The 18,395-nt window shown below is 45.7% G+C and overlaps 2 protein-coding genes across 2 annotated transcripts in view; one reads left to right on the top strand and one right to left on the bottom strand.

The window, feature by feature from the left end:
* LOC143298524 (GTPase IMAP family member 7-like) overlaps window positions 1-3,358 on the bottom strand; it is a 3,647-nt gene extending 289 nt beyond the window's left edge. Inside the window, exons 1-3 of the mRNA XM_076611375.1 lie at window positions 2,975-3,358; window positions 2,234-2,397; window positions 1-1,421 (exon numbers count right to left, since the gene is read on the bottom strand). The exon at window positions 1-1,421 is cut by the window's left edge and continues 289 nt beyond it. Coding sequence (XP_076467490.1) covers window positions 462-1,421; window positions 2,234-2,397; window positions 2,975-2,999 — 1,149 coding nt within the window. The 5' untranslated portion in view covers window positions 3,000-3,358 and the 3' untranslated portion in view covers window positions 1-461. The remainder of the gene's footprint in view (window positions 1,422-2,233; window positions 2,398-2,974) is intronic.
* Window positions 3,359-7,727: 4,369 nt separating this feature from the next.
* Window positions 7,728-17,487, top strand: LOC143298523 (uncharacterized). The gene is made up of 7 exons (XM_076611374.1): window positions 7,728-7,878; window positions 8,404-8,622; window positions 10,377-10,565; window positions 12,066-12,241; window positions 13,655-13,945; window positions 15,232-15,462; window positions 15,837-17,487. Exons 1-7 carry the CDS (start codon window positions 7,872-7,874, stop codon window positions 16,350-16,352), a joined length of 1,629 nt encoding a protein of 542 aa, XP_076467489.1. The 5' UTR covers window positions 7,728-7,871; the 3' UTR covers window positions 16,353-17,487.
* The last annotated feature ends 908 nt before the right edge of the window (window positions 17,488-18,395 follow it).

Here is an 18,395-nt window from a genome sequence, read left to right as displayed (position 1 = left end):
GGGTGGGGTTACGCTATCTGCATTCTCATCGCTGCTGTTTGAATACGAAACGACCAGACATGTTACAGAACAAAATTCATTTCGACAGATTGGCAGCAACAATTCTTGAAAATGAGATCTGCTTTACAAATAAAGGGTTATTGTTATTTTTTCAATGAACAAACAAAAACAGACGCACAATTTGGGTAGAAAAAAGAACGTGCGCTCAGCAAGCACACAGAAAGCAAAAGTCCTTTCCCAGAAAAAAAGCGCCCTGTGTTATTCACTGTTTAACCCACACCCTGAAGGCTTAAAAATGAATAAATAAATAGACGAATAGATAAATAACAGTAAGCTATGTTCTTAGTCGACGGTTTAAACCGTTACGGGTTGTCAGCACTCAGTGGACAAACCCATACGGATGCTGGCGGCTGATGCACTTGTTCTAAACGATACTGGGATGGCCTACTTCCATTGCTTTGTTACAAAATGGTGCATCCTGGGTCCTCATGCACTGCCGGACGTCTGGAAATCTCATCCTTCAGCTGCTCCATCTGCTGGGTGTACTGTTCTTGCATCCTCCTCAGCTCCTCGTCTTTACTGCCCATCAGTTCCTTCATGAACTGTTCCTTTTCTTCGTTCAGCTGCTTCAGTCGCTCCATCTCTGCGTCGCGTTGACGTTTGTATTCTTCCTTCTGGCGCTTCTCCGTTCCCTCCAGCTGCTTGCGGAGTGCCTCCATCTGCTGCTTCTGCTGCTCCTCGCTCACGTGCTTGGCTTTCAGCTGGTTGGCCAGCTCTTGCATCTTCGCTTCAGTTTCTTGCCGCTGAGCAACTATGGCCGCTTCCCTCTCCCTCTCCTTCCGTTCAAACTCCTCCTTCTCCTTGACGGCCTTCTCCTTGGCATTCTCCAGCGTTTGCTGCAGCTCTTGCACGTGCTTCTTGCTCTGCAGCTCTCGGGCTTCCACCACCGCCATCCTCTTGTTGACCTCCTCCTCCATCTTCTCCCCGACAAAGGCGTACTTGGGGCACTGGTAAGGTTTGTTGCCGTTCCGCTCCTTTAGCTCTTTGACGGATTGCAGCAGGTCTTCCACCTGGCCGCAGTCCTCCTTGTGGATGTTGTCGATGACCACGTACCGGTAGTCGCACTCTTCCAGCACCTCCTTCAGCTTGGGAGGGGCCTTGTCCAGCAGCTTTCGGACGTCCTTGCCCTTCAGGGCGTCCCCGTGAGTAAAGAGCACGATGAGGTAGCGGGTGACGGCGGGGTCCATCAGAGCCTTCAGCCGTGTGTACACGCCGTGCTCCTCGTCTGTGTAACGACCGATCTTCATGACGTAGAAGACGGCGTCAGGACCCGGGTGCATGCATGCGATAGCCTGCATCACCAGAGCGGAGATCTCCTCGTGCTTTTTCGACGTGTCGAAGAGACCAGGGCTGTCCATGATCTGTGGTGGTCAGAAACGGACAAGGATTTCAGAAAGGTCACAGCATTAAACACACACACACACACACACACACACACACACACACACACACACACACACACACACACACACACACACACACACACACACACACACACACACATACACACACAAGAAACCCCCCCAAAAAAAACAAACAAACAAACAAAAAAAGCATGGAGAACGAGGGGATAGGCTGTAGTGGGGGGGGGGGGGGGGGGGATGGTAGAAAATAAATGACAATGCACAGATCTATCAACCAATAAAGAAAATAAATGACAATGCACAGATCTATCAACCAATAAGTCATAACATCTGTGTGTGTGTGTGTGTGTGTGTGTGTGTGTGTGTGTGTGTAATGTCAAAAATTCCCCAGCGAATTCTTTGATGTCGAGACGGATAGCCTACTTTGCTTAGTTACTGTCTGTTTAAAGACACACGTTGCAATTAACCCAGTTATCCAACCACAAGGTTTTAGAAGTAGAAGTGAAAATGAAGTCACAAGGAAAAATAATGTCGTTAAAAAAAACAAAAAAACCAACCTTTCTTCCCCCACACCATTCTTTTATATTTTGAATAAATATACTTCATAATAATCATTGATAGCGACTCGACGGGTTACGCCTTAAATGTATTTAGAGACGACTATGTTTAGACTACAGTTGCATATGGACCGAGAAATTAGCAAAGAAACTAGTACTTTTCCCCAGACCCTTTTTTCTACCCCTCTACCACACAACCACTGCTGCTGCTGCTATTACCACTGCTACTACTACTATACTATTGTATTGTACCTCAATCAGTCTTTCGTCTGTCCTCGACCTTTTGAGGGAACACTCTGACGTCACAGACTCAAATGACACATCGGAGTCAAACATGTCCACTCCCAGGATGGTGTTTCCCGTCATGCTCTTGCCACATCCGGTTTTACCCAACAACAGGAAGCGAAACTCCTCTTCTGCAAAAGACAAACATATCAGTCAGTTCATCAATCAATCAATCAAAATCAAAACAAATCAAAAATAAAGTCAAGTTAAATCAGTAAAGACAATTAAGCAATTAGCGGGCGCAATACCCACAAGATGGCAGCGTCAGAGTGTTGGCTGAAGCACGCAGACAGTTTTCCCATCTGCTGGCCCAATACTCTTCTTCCGCTGTTTTCGCCTTCTCCATCCAAAGTCTGGTCCCCGCTGACACCTGGGTGGAGTGGGGAAAATCGGAGTAAAGTGCTTTTCCCAGGGACACGACACCATGCCGAAACGGGAACTCACCGGTGAACACTGGATCGGAACTCCAACGCCTAACCGTTTCTACCAGGGCGCTTACATAACTATATGATGACAGCACGACTAATGACAGTAGTACATGCTTGATGGCGGGCATGAGAGTGACGCACTCATACATTAAGTGGCAATAACAGCTGGAGCAGTATTCATGATGATAATGATGATGATAATGATGATGATGATGACTCCAACGACGTCGCCGCCGCCGCTGACAACGATGGGAATGACTGCTGTGTGCTGACAACTTACGTGAAACTGTCGTCATTGTGGCCATGTTGATCTCGAGCAAGAGTCAGTCACTGATCACCCTGAAACCTGGGAACCCAGAAGAACACTTTTCTTGACGCCAAGTAGAACCCGGGAGATAAAACAACAACAACAACTGTAACTCAGCTTTCAGAACCGTCTCTGTGTGGATACACCCCACTTCTGACACTGACTCAAACAGCTTTATGAACTCTCCGCCAATCAGATGTCTTTCTCGAAAAGCTAAATTGACAATAAAGTAACTGGGTTTTATTCCCCGTCCAAACTGGGACACAGTTTTTCAGACTGTGATGATGTGTCACCAAAGTGAAGGTTAAGAGGTCACAGCCACTTTCCTGTCCCGAGGTTGCGCTACTTAATTGTCTTCATTATAACAAAGGTCCAGCTGTGTGATTTCATTCCGGAATTGTGACCAGCTACGTCCGCGGGCTTTCCCCTGCCCCTGCGCGTTTTCCTCCTGTCAAACATCAGGTTAAAAAGAGGGCGTATGTTCAGAACGACTGACTACTGGAGGACTGTGTGTGTGTGTGTGTGTGTGTGACTCCTGGAGGACTCTGTGTGTGTGTGTGTGTGTGTGTGTGTGTCTCCTGGAGGACTGTGTGTGTGTGTGTGTGTGTGTGTGTGTGTGTGTGTGTGTGTGTGTGTGTGTGTGTGTGACTCCTGGAGGACTCTGTGTGTGTGTGTGTGTGTGTGTGTGTGTGTGTGTGTGTGTGTGTGTGTGTGTGTGTGTACGGGCGCTGCAGTGTGCTGGTAACAGAAAGGAAATCTTGGGGAAACGTGGCTTACTCATGACCGACAGCCCCTTCCCAAAATAAGCCGCCATGTTTTGTGCCTGTGCAGTGCTTCTGGCCATCGGGAATGGAGCGGCGAGCAGAGGGTGGAGTGGGGTGGGGGAGCTGGGGAGTAGAATGCGAATGCGAATGTTATAATTGCATATAGGAGGCCACAGGCATTATTACAATTGCATCGGGGTTTGGTGGGGATGAGGACGAAGTAGTGGTAACATACATCTTTCATTGTACACTCCAATAGTTGGGGAGGAGAGGGGCGGGGGAGAGGGACAGCGGATGCATGTGTGGCCGGGGGCCAGTGGAGGAGCATGTGCGTGCATGTTGGTCGATGGAGGGAGCTAGCGTCACTTACCTGTGAGTGCTGAAGCTAGCCCGCTCTTCTTCTGAAATCTTCTTCTTCTTCCCCGTTCGTGGGCTGCAACTCCCACGTTCACTCGTATGCACACGAGTTGGCTTTTACGTGTATGACCCTTTTTACCCCGCCATGTAGGCAGCCATACTCCGCTTTCGGGGGCGTACATGCTGGGTATGTTCTTTTTTTTTTTCCATAACCCACCGAACGCTGACATGGATTACATGATCTTTAACGTGCGTATTTGATCTTCTGCTTGCATACACACACGAAGGGGGTTCAGGCACTAGCAGGTCTGCACATATGTTGACCTGGGAGGTCGTAAAAATCTCCACCCTTTACCCACCAGGCGCCGTCACCGTGATTCGAACCCGAGACCCTCAGATTGAAAGTCCAACGCTTTAACCACGCGGCTATTGCGCCCGTTCTCTTCTGAAATCAATATCCCGGGACTTTGTAAGCCTGTTTTGGAAAATCTACACTTCGGAAATGTGCCACACACTGCGTATGCAAAGAGAAACTGAGGAGCCGACAGACTGACACAGGGCTAGATCAAACCACTAGAAAACCACAGTCCTGCGCAAACCGGTGAGAAAAACCAAAGGAAGCCTCAGATGATTAGAGACAACAGAACGGCACTACGAGTTCGATTTTTTATATTTTCAATTTATATATATGTATATATATATATATATATATATATATATATATATATATATATATATATATATATAAAACAAAATTAAAGAGAAAGAAGAAAAAGGGAACGACGAGTCGGTTTTAACAAAACTTTTGGTTGAAACTAACAATTTCTCTCTCTCTCTCTCTCTCTCTCTCTCTCTCTCTCTCTCTCTCTCTCTCTCTCTCTCTTCTCTCTCTCTCACGAATACATTTACACAGTACAGTATTAACTCAGTCCTGCACGCACATGCACAGCTCCTCTCGCCGTATTGATAAATCAAGGCCTGCTTTTCTTCGCTAACATTGGACGCTATATCCTTCATGAAAAAAAAAGATGAAAAAAACCTTCTGCCGACTCCCTTACTAAATACCAACTGGACCCTGGCGACTCATGAACCAATTTCAGATCTTGGAGCCTCGATCTGGTTGACCAATGTGGGTAAAAAATCTGAGCTGCAAAGAGAAAACAGAAGGGAGAGGTAGCGTGTAGAAACGGTTGGTCAGTCATGATCAGAAAGGCAGGATGCAGAGAGAGAGAACAGGGAAAAACTAAAGAGTAGAACTGGTTGGTCAGTCGTGGTCAGAAAGGCAGGATGCAGAGAGAGAGAGAACAGTGAAAAACTAAAGAGTAGAACTGGTTGGTCAGTCGTGGTCAGAAAGGCAGGATGCAGAGAGAGAGAGAACAGTGAAAAACTAAAGAGTAGAACTGGTTGGTCAGTCGTGGTCAGAAAGGCAGGATGCAGAGAGAGAGAGAGAACAGTGAAAAACTAAAGAGTAGAACTGGTTGGTCAGTCGTGGTCAGAAAGGCAGGATGCAGAGAGAGAGAGAGAACAGGGAAAAACTAAAGAGTAGAACTGGTTGGTTAGTGTAACTGAGTCAGAAAGACAGGCTGCACAGAGAGAGAGAGAGAGAGAGAGAGAGAGAGAGAGAGAGAGAGAACAAGAATGAAATCTAGCGAGTAGAAATGGTTACTGAGTGCATAGCAAAATAGAGAGAGTGCAGAGCTAGTGAACAGAGAGAGAGAGCCGGTCAGGGGGATAACTGGTCTGCATAGAGCTGTTGAGGAAACACAAGAGAGACAGAGAGAGAAGGGGTGAAGGGCGGGGGGGTGGGGGTGGGTTCAGAATAGTGCGATTCAGAGAGGATAGTTATAGTAATTTTGAGAGGAGAAAACAAGGGAACATTCAGAAGAAACGAACTTTGAGAACAGGCAGAGAGTAGAAGTCTTATGGAGTCAGTGTGGATGAAATCGTATATCAGAGGTGAACATTATGAATAAATATCATGAATAGTGTTCTCGGCTTGAGCTAAGTCCGCAGTGCCAGACTCAGTGGTGTCAGCGGTCAGAAGCATCGATGAGACAACGTTAAGATGGATTTGGTTCACCTAATTGATAAATAATGACATATTTCTGTTTTAACAATACAGGTTTGTGGTGTTGCCCAATATCCATTATGCACGAAGGATTATAATGAATGTGTCGTCGTCTGTCAATGGGCCCGTGAGTTTGAAATATTCTCTGGTATTTCAGTCCTATGCCTCAGTGCTCTCATCTAGTGTCTTTCACTATGGGGATGGGAGAGAGGTTGTGCGGATGATCATGATGTTAGGCAAGCATGGCAATGCTCAATACCTGTTTCTGTTTGCCGCTCTGCCAAGATTCCAACACGTATCCCACACGTGATTCATGAGTGTGAATGTAGACAGACAAAATGTGGACATCCCAACACTGACAGGACTTATTTGAATCAAGGGAAGCGACCAGTCATAGCCAACTGTAACGGGCCAGTTTTCCCTTTATTAATCCACCAGTTCTTCCTGTAGCCTGCAAGTTCTTCCTATGAATCGGAAGGTTGTTGTTCTAGAAGAATGTGCATTGGCTGAAAATAATGATCGTGCCGTGCTGCTAAATGGATGGTGTTTTTTTTTTACCAAAACCTTTCTTCTTAAAACAACAACAACAACAACAAAAACACACAGTATCGCATAATTATATCACTTTTGGGTTATAAAAAATGAATACGTTGTCTCACATTCACGTCATCGCAACCCATGATCTAACAGCTCAGAAAAGATGTATCTTATTATAGTATGACTGTCTTGTGTTTAGTCAATATGAAATCGAACAAACTAACCATGGCTTGCTGGAAGTGGGGGTAGAGAGTAGGGGGCAGGAGTCGGAGTGAACGTGACAGGCGATAGCATGTTTTCCGGCGAAAGCGAGCACCTCATTGTTTGCTGGTGCTAGGCTCACAATAACGATATTGTCATCGTTTCTTTTTCCTTGTGAGTTTCACAGAGGCGCGTGCAATATTGGTAAAACTGACGTAATTTGAATTCAACAGAGTACATCAAAGCAGGCTACAATGCAATTCAGCAAAGATACACTGACATTGTTTTATCATTATGATTCTCCTTCTTCTTTTCTTAATACTAGTACAATGATGATAACTTAATGTTTGTTGCTGCTATCATTATCATGATGCAACGTTTGTTCTTGTTCTTCTTGTTCTTGTTCTTCTTGTTCTTCTTCTTCTTATTATTATTACAATGATGATAACTTAATGTTTGCTGCTGTTATCATTATCATGATGCAAAGTTTCTTCTTCTTCGTCTTGTTCTTCTTCCTTCTTCTTATCAGTTATTGTTGTTGTTGTGGTGGTGGTGGTAGTAGTAGTTGAAGTTTTTGAATGGAGACGAGAGAGCTGGACTAATACCTTTGTTATCAAAAGTTGATAGGAATTTTCTTTTTCCCCAGCAATCATATAATAGAAAAACACTGTCGCGAACAGAACCATTTTTCATGCGGCTGTGCCATTGTGCTCAACGTGCACACACGTCAGGAGCTGTTTACAGAGCAACGGAATTACCCTCTGACTGGGCGTTTTTGAGAATAAATTTGTGTCTGTGTCTCTTCGATTGAAATCCCTCCCCCGTCCCCTTCCCCGTCCCCCCCGAACCCCCTCCCTCCCCACCTTGCAAGGGAGTTAATAAGCGACTGAGTACAACAGTCTGGTTGCTGGCTTCAGTCATTTGCCGTCACGCGGGATCCGGAATGGCGGGTGAGTTCATTTGCAACGCTGCTGAGAGCCTCTGTGTGAATGTTTTGGCTACTTTAATGTTAATTCAAATATGACAACAACAAAAAAAAAGAAGAAAAAATTGCTGTAGTTTGCTAGTTGTAGTAAACGCGAGTGCGCGGTGTGTGTGTGTGTGTGTGTGTGTGTGTGTGTGTGTGTGTGTGTGTGTGTGTGTGTGTGTATGTGATAGTTATGGTACGTGTGCGTGCTCGTGTGTATGTATGTATGCAATAATATATGTTGTGTGTGTGTGTGTGTGTGTGTGTGTGTGTGTGTGTGTGTGTTGTGTTGTGTTGTGCGTGCGCGCTTGTGTGTGTGTGTGCGTGCGTGTGTGTGTGTGTGTGTGCGCGCGCGCGGCAGAAACAGTACTGGCAGTAACAGTGGTTAAACTACTACTACTAATTCTAACACTACTACAGCCACTATTAGAACTGCTACTGCTGCTACTGTTACTAGCACAACCATCACTAGCAGCACACTTTAACCTGCTCACCCTGACTGTGACAGAGGACGAGGAGGTCAAAGCGTGGTGCCAGAGGAACCACCTGTCAGAGGACACATTCCAGGTACTCCGACAGGAAGGCTTCACCTCCCTCCACTACCTTAGTCTCCTTACGCCCCAGGAGGTGGACCAGTGGTTGAAGCAGCCCCGCTTACTTCCCTTGGCCCAGAGTCTGGCGCTGCAACAGGCTGTGGTGATGCTCAAACCAGGGCGTGATTGTCAAGGTTCAGCCTCTGTTTGTGTGGCTCTCTGGTTGTGTCTCTGTTTGTCTGTGTCTCTCTGTTTGATTTGACTTGATGTGGATACATATTTAGCGCTTATCCTCGGTCGGAGACCAAGCTCTAAGCGCTTTACAAATTCAAGGTCATTTGCACAATAGGCTGCCTACCCGGGTAGAGCTGACTGACGGCTGCCATTGGGTGCTCATCATTCGTTTCCTGTGTTATTCAATCATATTTCAGGCACGCACACATACATACTCAGACAGGCATGTAACAATTTACGTGTATGACCGTTTTCTTTATTTACCTCGCCATCTAGGCAGCCATACTCCGTTTTCAAGGGTGTACATGCTGGGTATGTTCTTGTTTCCATAACCCACCGAACGCTGACATGGATTATAGGATCTTTAACGTACATATTTGATCTTCTGCGTGCGAATATACACGAAGGGGGTCCAGGCACAAGCAGGTCTGCACATTATGTTGACCTGGGAAATCGTAAAACTCCACCCCTTACCTACAAGGCGCCGTTGCCGAGAGTCGAACCCAGGACCCTGAGATTGAAAGTCCAACGCTTTAACCACTGGGCTATAACTGTCTGCAAAGCACCTTCCTGCACTCCATTACAAAGTTTCCATCTATGGACGACTGTGGCAGCACGATATTTTCGGCTTGCACATTACAGAGAACAAGGGTGCCGAACGACAGGATGAAACCGCTCAACTTTCAGAAAGCTCCGTTGCATTAGCATTGCTCGCCATTTTCTCTTTTCAGGCAACAATTCAGTTTGCATATTTGTCCTCTCAAAATTATATTATTGTTATTCACATTTGTCGAACTGTCCTAATCAATACAGTCTGACAAACCAAACAACAACAACAACAAACAAACAAACAAAAAAACCCAAAAACCCCATCGGCTTTAATACTGGTAAGTTTCTACCATACGATCAGTCCCTTACCATAAGTTCACTGGCTTCACATCAAAGTAGGCACAGAGACAAACTTAAATTCATGCTGTGTAGCTCCTTCTTCACTGCCAAGACTCCTCTTTATCAACGTTCCCGGGCTTCATCGAGGAAGCTCCGCTCCTCATAATCGTAGGTATAATTTTGAAAACACACTATCGCATTTCAGACGCAGGTGCAAAAGCAGACGGCCGATGTTCCGTTTCTTTTTCAATTCTTTCGTTCTCACATTCACTCCCTTTTTAAATCCGTCTGATAAAGACTGTTTCATCATTCAGGACAGTTCTCAGAGTATACGTGTTTGGGCAACATTACCACTGCTTCGAATTACAGTGTGCTCCTGACTTGGTTGTTGTCTCTGTATGGCTTCTTCTGGTGATATCCGCTATGGTCTATTTTGTGGGTGTAGCGTTTGGATTAGTTCTGCGTGCGTGCGTGTGTGTGTGTGTGTGTGTGTGTATGTCTGTGTGTGTGTCTGTGTCTGTGTGTGTGTCTGTGTTTCTGTCTGTCTGTCTGTCTCTTTCTGTGCCTGTATGTCTCTCTCTATGTACATTTTATTCTCTGATGTACAATTGTATCGTGAAGAGCATATATCTTGAAAGAATACTGGAGAGCGACATGGAAATATTCATAATTTCATATTTATCTTTTTTTTTCTATATCTCTCTGAGTGTCACAAAGAGAGAGAGGCGGGGGGAGGGAGGGAGAGAGATCAAACAATGCTCGAGAACACACACACACACACACACACACCCCGTACAGACCCTTCACAGATCGTGTTTTGCCACAGAGGAAACCATGGAAACCGCCTCCCCGTCTTCCTCCCCCCACCACAACGCCACTGCTGGGAAAGGCAGCACTCAGCACGAACTGCGACATCTGAAGCAGCAACAGCAGACTTCTGGGGGGTCCAGTGCAGACGATGTATCTCTGAGCGCTGCAGAACATGGCAGCTTATCTTCCGTTGAAGGGGCTGAAGGTACATGATCTATGCATTTGTGTCACTTTGTGGGTAGTTTCAAAACCCGTACAGGAGTTACTGTCTGTTATGTGATTTTTATTTTATCTTATTTTTATTTCATTGACTCACTTATGTAAACAAAGTGAGTCTATGTTTTAACCCGGTGTTCGGTTGTGTGTGTGTGTGTGTGTGTGTCCGTGGTAAATTTTAACATTGACAATTTCTCTGCAAATACTTTGTCATTTGACACCAAATTAGGCATAAAAATAGGACAAATTCAGTTCTTTCCAGTCATCTTGTTTAAAACAATATTGCACCTCTGGGATGGGCACCAAAAAATAAAAAAATGAAGCCTTATTATATGCAAACTGCATTTACTGTTTATATTTTTTGTATCTCTAAACTTGGCACTTTGATCTGATATTCTGACCCAGCAATAAGAGCAGTCATTATATCATTTTCTGTTCAAACAGGAACTTCTTTTGCTCAGCATGGAAGTTTTATTTATTTTGCAAACGTTTTGGTGCAGAGGGTGAAAAAGGGAAATTACTCTGTAATTAATGCTAGGGGACTTAATTTACTTTAAACTGATCTTTCTCATCTTAAACATTACATTTTGAAATTATTCTCAATTCATAAAAGCTTGGATTTTTTTTAAAAGTGTATCACAAGTGAGTCTTGAAGGCCTTGCCTCTCTTGTTTTATTATTATTATTATTATTATTATTAGTAGTAGTAGTAGTAGTAGTAGTAGTAGTATTTATCATTTTAGTAGTAGTAGTAGTAGTGGTGGTAGTGTTTTTACTATTATTTTTGCTCCCTGTCATCCATCCCAGTTTTAGTACAACTTCCCTCATCCCTAGTCCCCCATTCACAGCCACAGTCACAAACGAGCTTACCTGCGGCAGTGCCATTGCCAGCATTCCACAGGGATCTACCGATGTCAAGCCGCCATGAGGTCACACACCACAGGAGACGCTGCGCTGTTGCCGAGTCCCTTCCTTTGTATTTAGTAGTGCCTGTTCTGGTTCGTAATACGCAGGATGCCATCCACTATGCCCCATACTGACGATAATAAGCATGTAGTTTCGGAGCTTGGCTGAGTGAGCGCCTACCCGCTTTATGTGATCCGGATAGGTCGTGTGTTTGGAGGGGAGTGTGTTGGGGGCTGGGGGGGGGGGGGGGGGGGGGGGGGGGGGGGGGGATGTATTTGTACAAAAGTGATGTGAGAGGTTGATATTACCCATGTTGATACACGTGAGTGCATTTGAAGAGTGGGTGAGAGAGATGGTTTTTATTATGCAACTTTTACGTTTGTGATACGTAGATCCTTAGGAGAGGGTGTGAGGAAAAGGAGATGGTAACGTATACACACTGTGTGTTACGTGGTTGTGATGCATTATGTGGGGGCAGGGGTACATATATACATCATATGGTTGTGGATGCAGACAGAGAGAGAGAGAGTGAGAGAGAGAGAGAGAGAGAAGAGGGAAGATTTATGACATGTGGTGTGTCTTAGACACTGCTCCAGAAGACACGTACCGCTTTCTGTTGGTGGGGAAGACCGGAAGCGGAAAGAGCACAACCGGAAACAGCATTCTGGGAGCAGATCAGTTCGAAGAAGACGTGGCCTTTGACTCTCAGAAAAACCCGAGTCAGCTGAAACGGGGATTAGTCAATGGCAAAGCCATTGAGGTGGGTCATCTCCCCTGACTTTCTGTCCGTGTGTCTTTCTTTTAATTCAGTTCAGTTCAAGTCATATCGTCAGCTTCAATTAAAACACACAGTTTTTATTAGGCTGACTTGAATGCTCGTCGACAGATAACATAAAAACAAACGAATAATCGGCACACCCTTTCATGATTGCCACGCTCATACCAATCACGTGAAAGAAAAACATTCAGGAAGAACGAGAGTAAAGCTTGAGCCAACAGAGTTGCGTCCCATTTTTCTTTCTGATGTTCTGTCTGTCGCTGAAAAAAGAATCATCCTCTTCACTCACTCCATAGTTTGCTGTATCATATTCAGTGACTTCGGTCCACCTGTCTGTCGGTCTGTTATCTTTCTGTATCTTTCTGTCGGTCTCTACACCTCTCTGTCTCTATTTGTCCGTCTTTCTAACTGTGTTTACATGCCTCTGTCTTTGTCTCTGTGTCGCTCCTTGTCTCTAAATCCTGTACGTGTCTCTCCGTCTCTTTCTGTGAGAGTGTCTGTTGACCTTCGCCTGTTTGTCTGTCTGTGTACCTGGTGACCCCTGTGGTGTTGACTGCTCTCTGTATGTCTGTTTGTCTCTCCGTATCTTTGTTCCCATTTCCTATATCTGTCTCTTTCTGATCATGCTTTTGATTAAGTTCTACGATTCACTTTTGATTGCGTACTACAATTCATTATGATAGGTTGATTGTCGACGTGTCTGCTTTTCTGTTGTTGTTGTTGTTGTTGTTTGTTTGTTTGTTTGTTTTATTGTTGTTCTTTGTCGCATCCCCAACCCCTGCCCCAATCCCTCTCACATGTTTCTTTCTCCTGCAGATCATCATCACGTTTCGTTCTCTTACTGATCATGGACAATGTTGGCTTCTCACAACCACACCCTTTCCGTTCTCCTACACCAATACTGACAGGTTCTGACCATCACAACCACACCCTTTCCGTTCTCCTACGTCAACACTGACAGGTTCTGACCATCACGCTTATTCCGTTTCTCCTACAGATCACTTTCAGTTTTAGTTTCTCAAGGAGGCGTCACTGCGTTCGGATAAATCCATATACGCAACACCACATCAGACAAATGCCTGACAGAAGCGTAACCAAACGCGCTTGTCAGGCTTTGAGTGCATGCTTATGTATTTGTGTACCTGTCAGAATGGATTTCGTTTAACATGATTTGCCAGAGGACAACACTCTCGTTGCCATGGGTTCTGAAGTGCGCCAAGTGCGTGCTGCACACGGGACCACGGTTTATCGTCTCATTCGAAAGACTAGACGCTCAGTTTGATTTTCCAGTCAAACTTGGGAGAAAGGGCGAGAGCGGGATTCGAACCCACACCCTCACAGATTCTCTGTATTGGCAGCTGAGCGTCTTAACCATTCTGCCAACTTCCTCCTTAGATCATGGACTGCCCCGGGCTCTTCGACACGCACAGAACTCACGAGCAAATCTCGGTGGATATCGTCAAGGCCGTGGCCTGCATGCATCCGGGTCCCCACGCCATCTTGTACGTCATCCGGCTGGGCCGGTACACGGAGGAGGAGTACGAGGTGTACAACCGCCTCAAGGCCGTCTTCGATGAGCACGTGACCCGTTACGTCATCGTGGTCTTCACCGGTGGCGACATGCTGGAGACGGAGGGGAAGAACATCGAAGAGGTTCTGCAGAAAGTGCCGCCAAGCCTGCAAAAGGTACTGGTCACTTCAGTGTGAGCGACATAAACAGCAGCAAAAGAAGAGGGGAAATAATCGTATTATGTGGAACATGATCTCTGACCATCACTTTCAGTGTCAGTTGGAACACAGACGAACGTGGTCTGTAATAATGATAAAAAAAATGTCCCCTGTCCCCCCTCCCACCCACCCCCGCCCCGTTAGTAATTAGGGACAGAGACTGACCATTATCGAAGAGTAAAACAGTCACTTGCACTGGAGCCTGCATTGACGTTCTCTCTCTCTCTCTCTCTCTCTCTCTCTCTCTCTCGTTCGGATTCAACAGATCTGTTCAGCACCAGCTTTCTGTGAATAATGTTGTAAATATCCTTATTCCATCCCTTCCACAATATTTCTTTACCCCCATATACCTATATGAAACGCTAAAGGATGCAAGAGATCATCTTCCGTTTTGAACCCCACCCCAAGCAGTCTAGTCTTATCACTGCCGTCTATAATGAACTTGATGAATGAGAGTGAAGTGAATTTGAGATAAAGATAATAAAGAAAAAATCAAGATAATAAAGTATAAGGATTTCTTTATATTTGATTTTCATGTCGAGGTGGCGCACGACTCAATACGACATGACACGACACGACACGACACAACAAGACACAAAACAACATAACACCACACCACACAACACGTACCACAACACAACACACTACACCACACCATAACAAAACACTACACCACACCACAACACAACACACTACACCACACCATAACAAAACACACTACACCACACCACAACACAACACACTACACCACACCACAACACACTACACCACACCACAACACAACACACTACACCACACCATAACAAAACACTACACCACACCATAACACAACACACTACACCACACCACAACACAACACACTACACCACACCACAACACAACACACTACACCACACCACAACACACTACACCACACCACACCACACCACACCACACAACACGTACCACAACACAACACACTACACCACACCACAACACACTACACCACACCACAACACAACACACTACACCACACCATAACACAACACCACACCACACCACACCACACAACACAACACCACTACATACCACAACAACACACCACACCACACCACAATACGACACAACACAACACACCACAACACACCACACCACCACCACCAACACCACCACCACACCACACAACACAACACCACACAGTTCTCCTCCTCACCCCCCACCCCCACCCCGACCCCCCAACCCCCACCTGTCCCTGCGGTCTGCAGGTCCTCCAGGAGTGTCAGCACCGTGTGGCGGTCTTCAACAACGTGGCGGACGACAGGCAGCCCTACGTGCAGCACCTGATGCACCTGGTGGCCCAGCTCCTGCACGCCAACGGGGGAGGCCACTACACCTGCCCCAGGTACGCCCAGGTGGGCCAGGGGATGGAGGAGGAGGTGGGCCTGCGTCTGATGGAGATGGAGCGAGAGCAGCTGGCCCACAAACCTTACGTGCAGGTAAGGGGAAGGTTTGGGGGCGTGGTGGTGGGTGGGCGGAGGTTGGGGGGCGGGGGGGGGGGTTGCCGGAGGGGAGGTAGGAGGGGTGGGGAGAGGGGGTGGGCATAGGGGAGGGAACGGAGGAGTGGTGGGTGTGGTTAGTAAATAGGTGAGTGGGGGGGGGGGTTTGGAGGTGGGGGGGGGGTGATGTGGCGATTCGTGGGATGGTTTGGTGGTGGTGGTGGTGTGATGGAATGATCTGGTTGAGACGTGATGTTTTGGCCGGATGGAGCGGAGGAGTTCGGGTCTGAAAGTTGTTATTGTTGTTTTCGTTGTCATGATCACCGCACGTATTATTATCATAATTATCATGATTATTATTATATCGTCCACAGGAGCTGAACAGAAAAGCCCTCTCCGCAGAAGAAGAGCTGGAAGAAGGGAGGCGATTCTTCAACCAGCGCGAACAAGAACGGCAAGAGGAGGCGAAAGCGGCGGAAGCTCGCGCCGAGGCGGAAATGCAGGCCCTGGCGGAGGAGATGCGAAACAGGGACTGCAGCCTGGAACAGCAGCGCGCGGAGCGAGAGAAGCTGCTGGAGAGACACGAGCGGGAGAAAGAGGAGAGGCAGAGAGAGATGGAGCGACAGAGGGAGCAGGACAGGCTGGAGGTGGCGCGGAAGGAGAGGGAGCATCGGCTGGCTGCCCGCAAGGCGGAGGACGAGCAGCGGCGCTTCCTGGAGGCCAAAAGGGCGGTGTACGCGCGGAAGGTGGCCCAGATGAAGGACCGCATCGCCAGTGACGAGGAGCCCGGCTTTCTGACCAAGGTCGTGGGCAGGATCAAGGAATTGCTGGAGACCGTGGCCGGCAGCTTCAAGAACGTCACCTCCATCTTCAAGGGAGCCGCCAAGTAGTGACCGGAAGTCGTTCCCCTTTGATTAACCTTTATTTCCGTTTTCGTTGTTCATAAAATAATAAAGTAAACTGTGAGGCTGCTCACAACCGCGAGATGCTTGGACCATGATAGAGTTCATTTATTCTTTCCACGTACCATTTCAAGATTCAATTGTCATTAAATGTCTGTCATCATTTGTCGATTTTTGTTTTTAAATAGTTAACTGGGGTATTGTTTATCACGAGTTGCAGTGCTGTCAATGGAGAGAACTGGTTGCCAGGTCATCAGTAGTGCCCATACGGCCGTTTGGAGACCACGAGATAGAAGAAGAAGAAGCAGTTTTTATCAAACTGATTGGTTGAAAATGTTATTGTTTGATTTTGAATATTCTTACATTAGACGATGACTTGAATTTTTCGACGGAGGTGTTTGACGTATGGATGTCATCTTCATTTTATTGTCACCATAATCATCTTCTGTGTTATCTATCTGTGCACGCAGCTGGTGTATTATCATAAGACATAGCTTTTAAAAGGAAGGTTTCAAGCATCACCATTGCTGAACAGGAGAAAGAGAGTAAGCGTAAATGTTAAGTTTCATAATGCAATATTAATAAGGAATGGGAAGGTTGCATTCATCCACGCATCGCATTAATTATCTCTCTGTCCATCTCTTTATTTCCTACTACGGTTTTTGGTTATCTTTGTACCGTTATTGTCCAAACGTGGAACGTTATCCCATGTGAGATATTAGAATAGGCAGTTGTGCAATTATAAGCAGAATGTCAGTGGGTTTGTTGTTAGTTTTTGAATATAATTATGAACAAACACCCGAAGAACAGTTTTTTGTACAAGTGGTTTCGAGTTAAGTTTCAAGTTACGATTTACGAGTTACAAGTTTCCAGTCATTAGGCACGACTCCGGAAGGAAAGGAACAAAGACTATACATGATGTACGTGAACTTTAGCGAAGTCAACTTGATCACAGACAAGTGGAAAAACGAATTGTTAAAGAGAAGAAAGTATGAGAAAAAGAATCACATCATGACATTCTGTCAGAGAACAAATTTTTATTTATTGATCTGCACCTATACTACGCAGACAACTAAAAAAAAAAAAATGTACTGTGAAGTAAATAAATTTTATGTATGTTCCATGTGTGTTGTTTTTTTTGTTTTGTTGTGTGTGTGTGTGTGTGTGTGTGTGTGTGTGCTATTTTTAAGCATATCATTACAAAACATGATTGATCACAATAAATGAAACAGCATCTACCTGTACAACATATATAAACATGTGCGTGCATAATGCATATATACGAACACATACTGTGGGTCGGTGGCCTAGTGCTAATGCACTTGTCGACGGGATTTTTATCTCACCCCTTCCCTCCCCGCCTCCACCAGACTTTGAGCGCTGGTCTATCTGATGACACAATAAACTGAACTACCTCAGTTACTAGCAGTACTGGTGCGTTTAACGCGCGCAAAAACCCCAAATTAATGATAAAGGGATTGTCCCTGGCAAAATTTATGTTTAAGCAGTTTACTTTGATAATAAAACATTTGTGCTTGCAGACAGAAAAAAAGGAGAGAAAAAAAAGAAACTAAAAAAAAAGCGCGCGTGGCGTTGCGATTTCGCTCTCTCCGGGGAGTGCAAGCCCTAATCCACACAGGGAAATCTGTTGTCACAGTACAGTACAATACAATACAATACAATACAATACAATACAATACAATACAATACAATACAATACAATACAATACGCGTAAGTCAGGGTCTTCACCGACTGATCAGCCCAGCCGTGTCATGATTTGAAGGGAGGTAATTTGTATTGCGGCTTTGACCTCGCACAGTGAAAGAGCCACAATTGGCTCCCTTTAATTTCGCGCCAAGTCAGCTCCAGTCTCGTCTTAACTAATGACAATAATAATGATTGAACCAATGAAATAATGATACTACTACTACTACTACTACTACTACTACTACTGGTGCTGCTGCTACTACTGTTCACACACACACACACACACACACACACACACGGCAAATAATATTCACACTCACACA

This window comes from Babylonia areolata, chromosome 24 (assembly GCF_041734735.1).
Source record: "Babylonia areolata isolate BAREFJ2019XMU chromosome 24, ASM4173473v1, whole genome shotgun sequence".
NCBI lineage: Eukaryota > Metazoa > Mollusca > Gastropoda > Neogastropoda > Buccinidae > Babylonia > Babylonia areolata.
This window is presented reverse-complemented; position numbering and strand designations above follow the sequence as displayed.

Coding starts and splice junctions, on each gene's coding strand:
- LOC143298523 (XM_076611374.1), top strand. Junction 12,242..13,654: donor TCAATGGCAAAGCCATTGAG/GTGGGTCATCTC, acceptor CTTCCTCCTTAG/ATCATGGACTGCCCCGGGCT. Junction 13,946..15,231: donor TGCCGCCAAGCCTGCAAAAG/GTACTGGTCACT, acceptor TGCGGTCTGCAG/GTCCTCCAGGAGTGTCAGCA.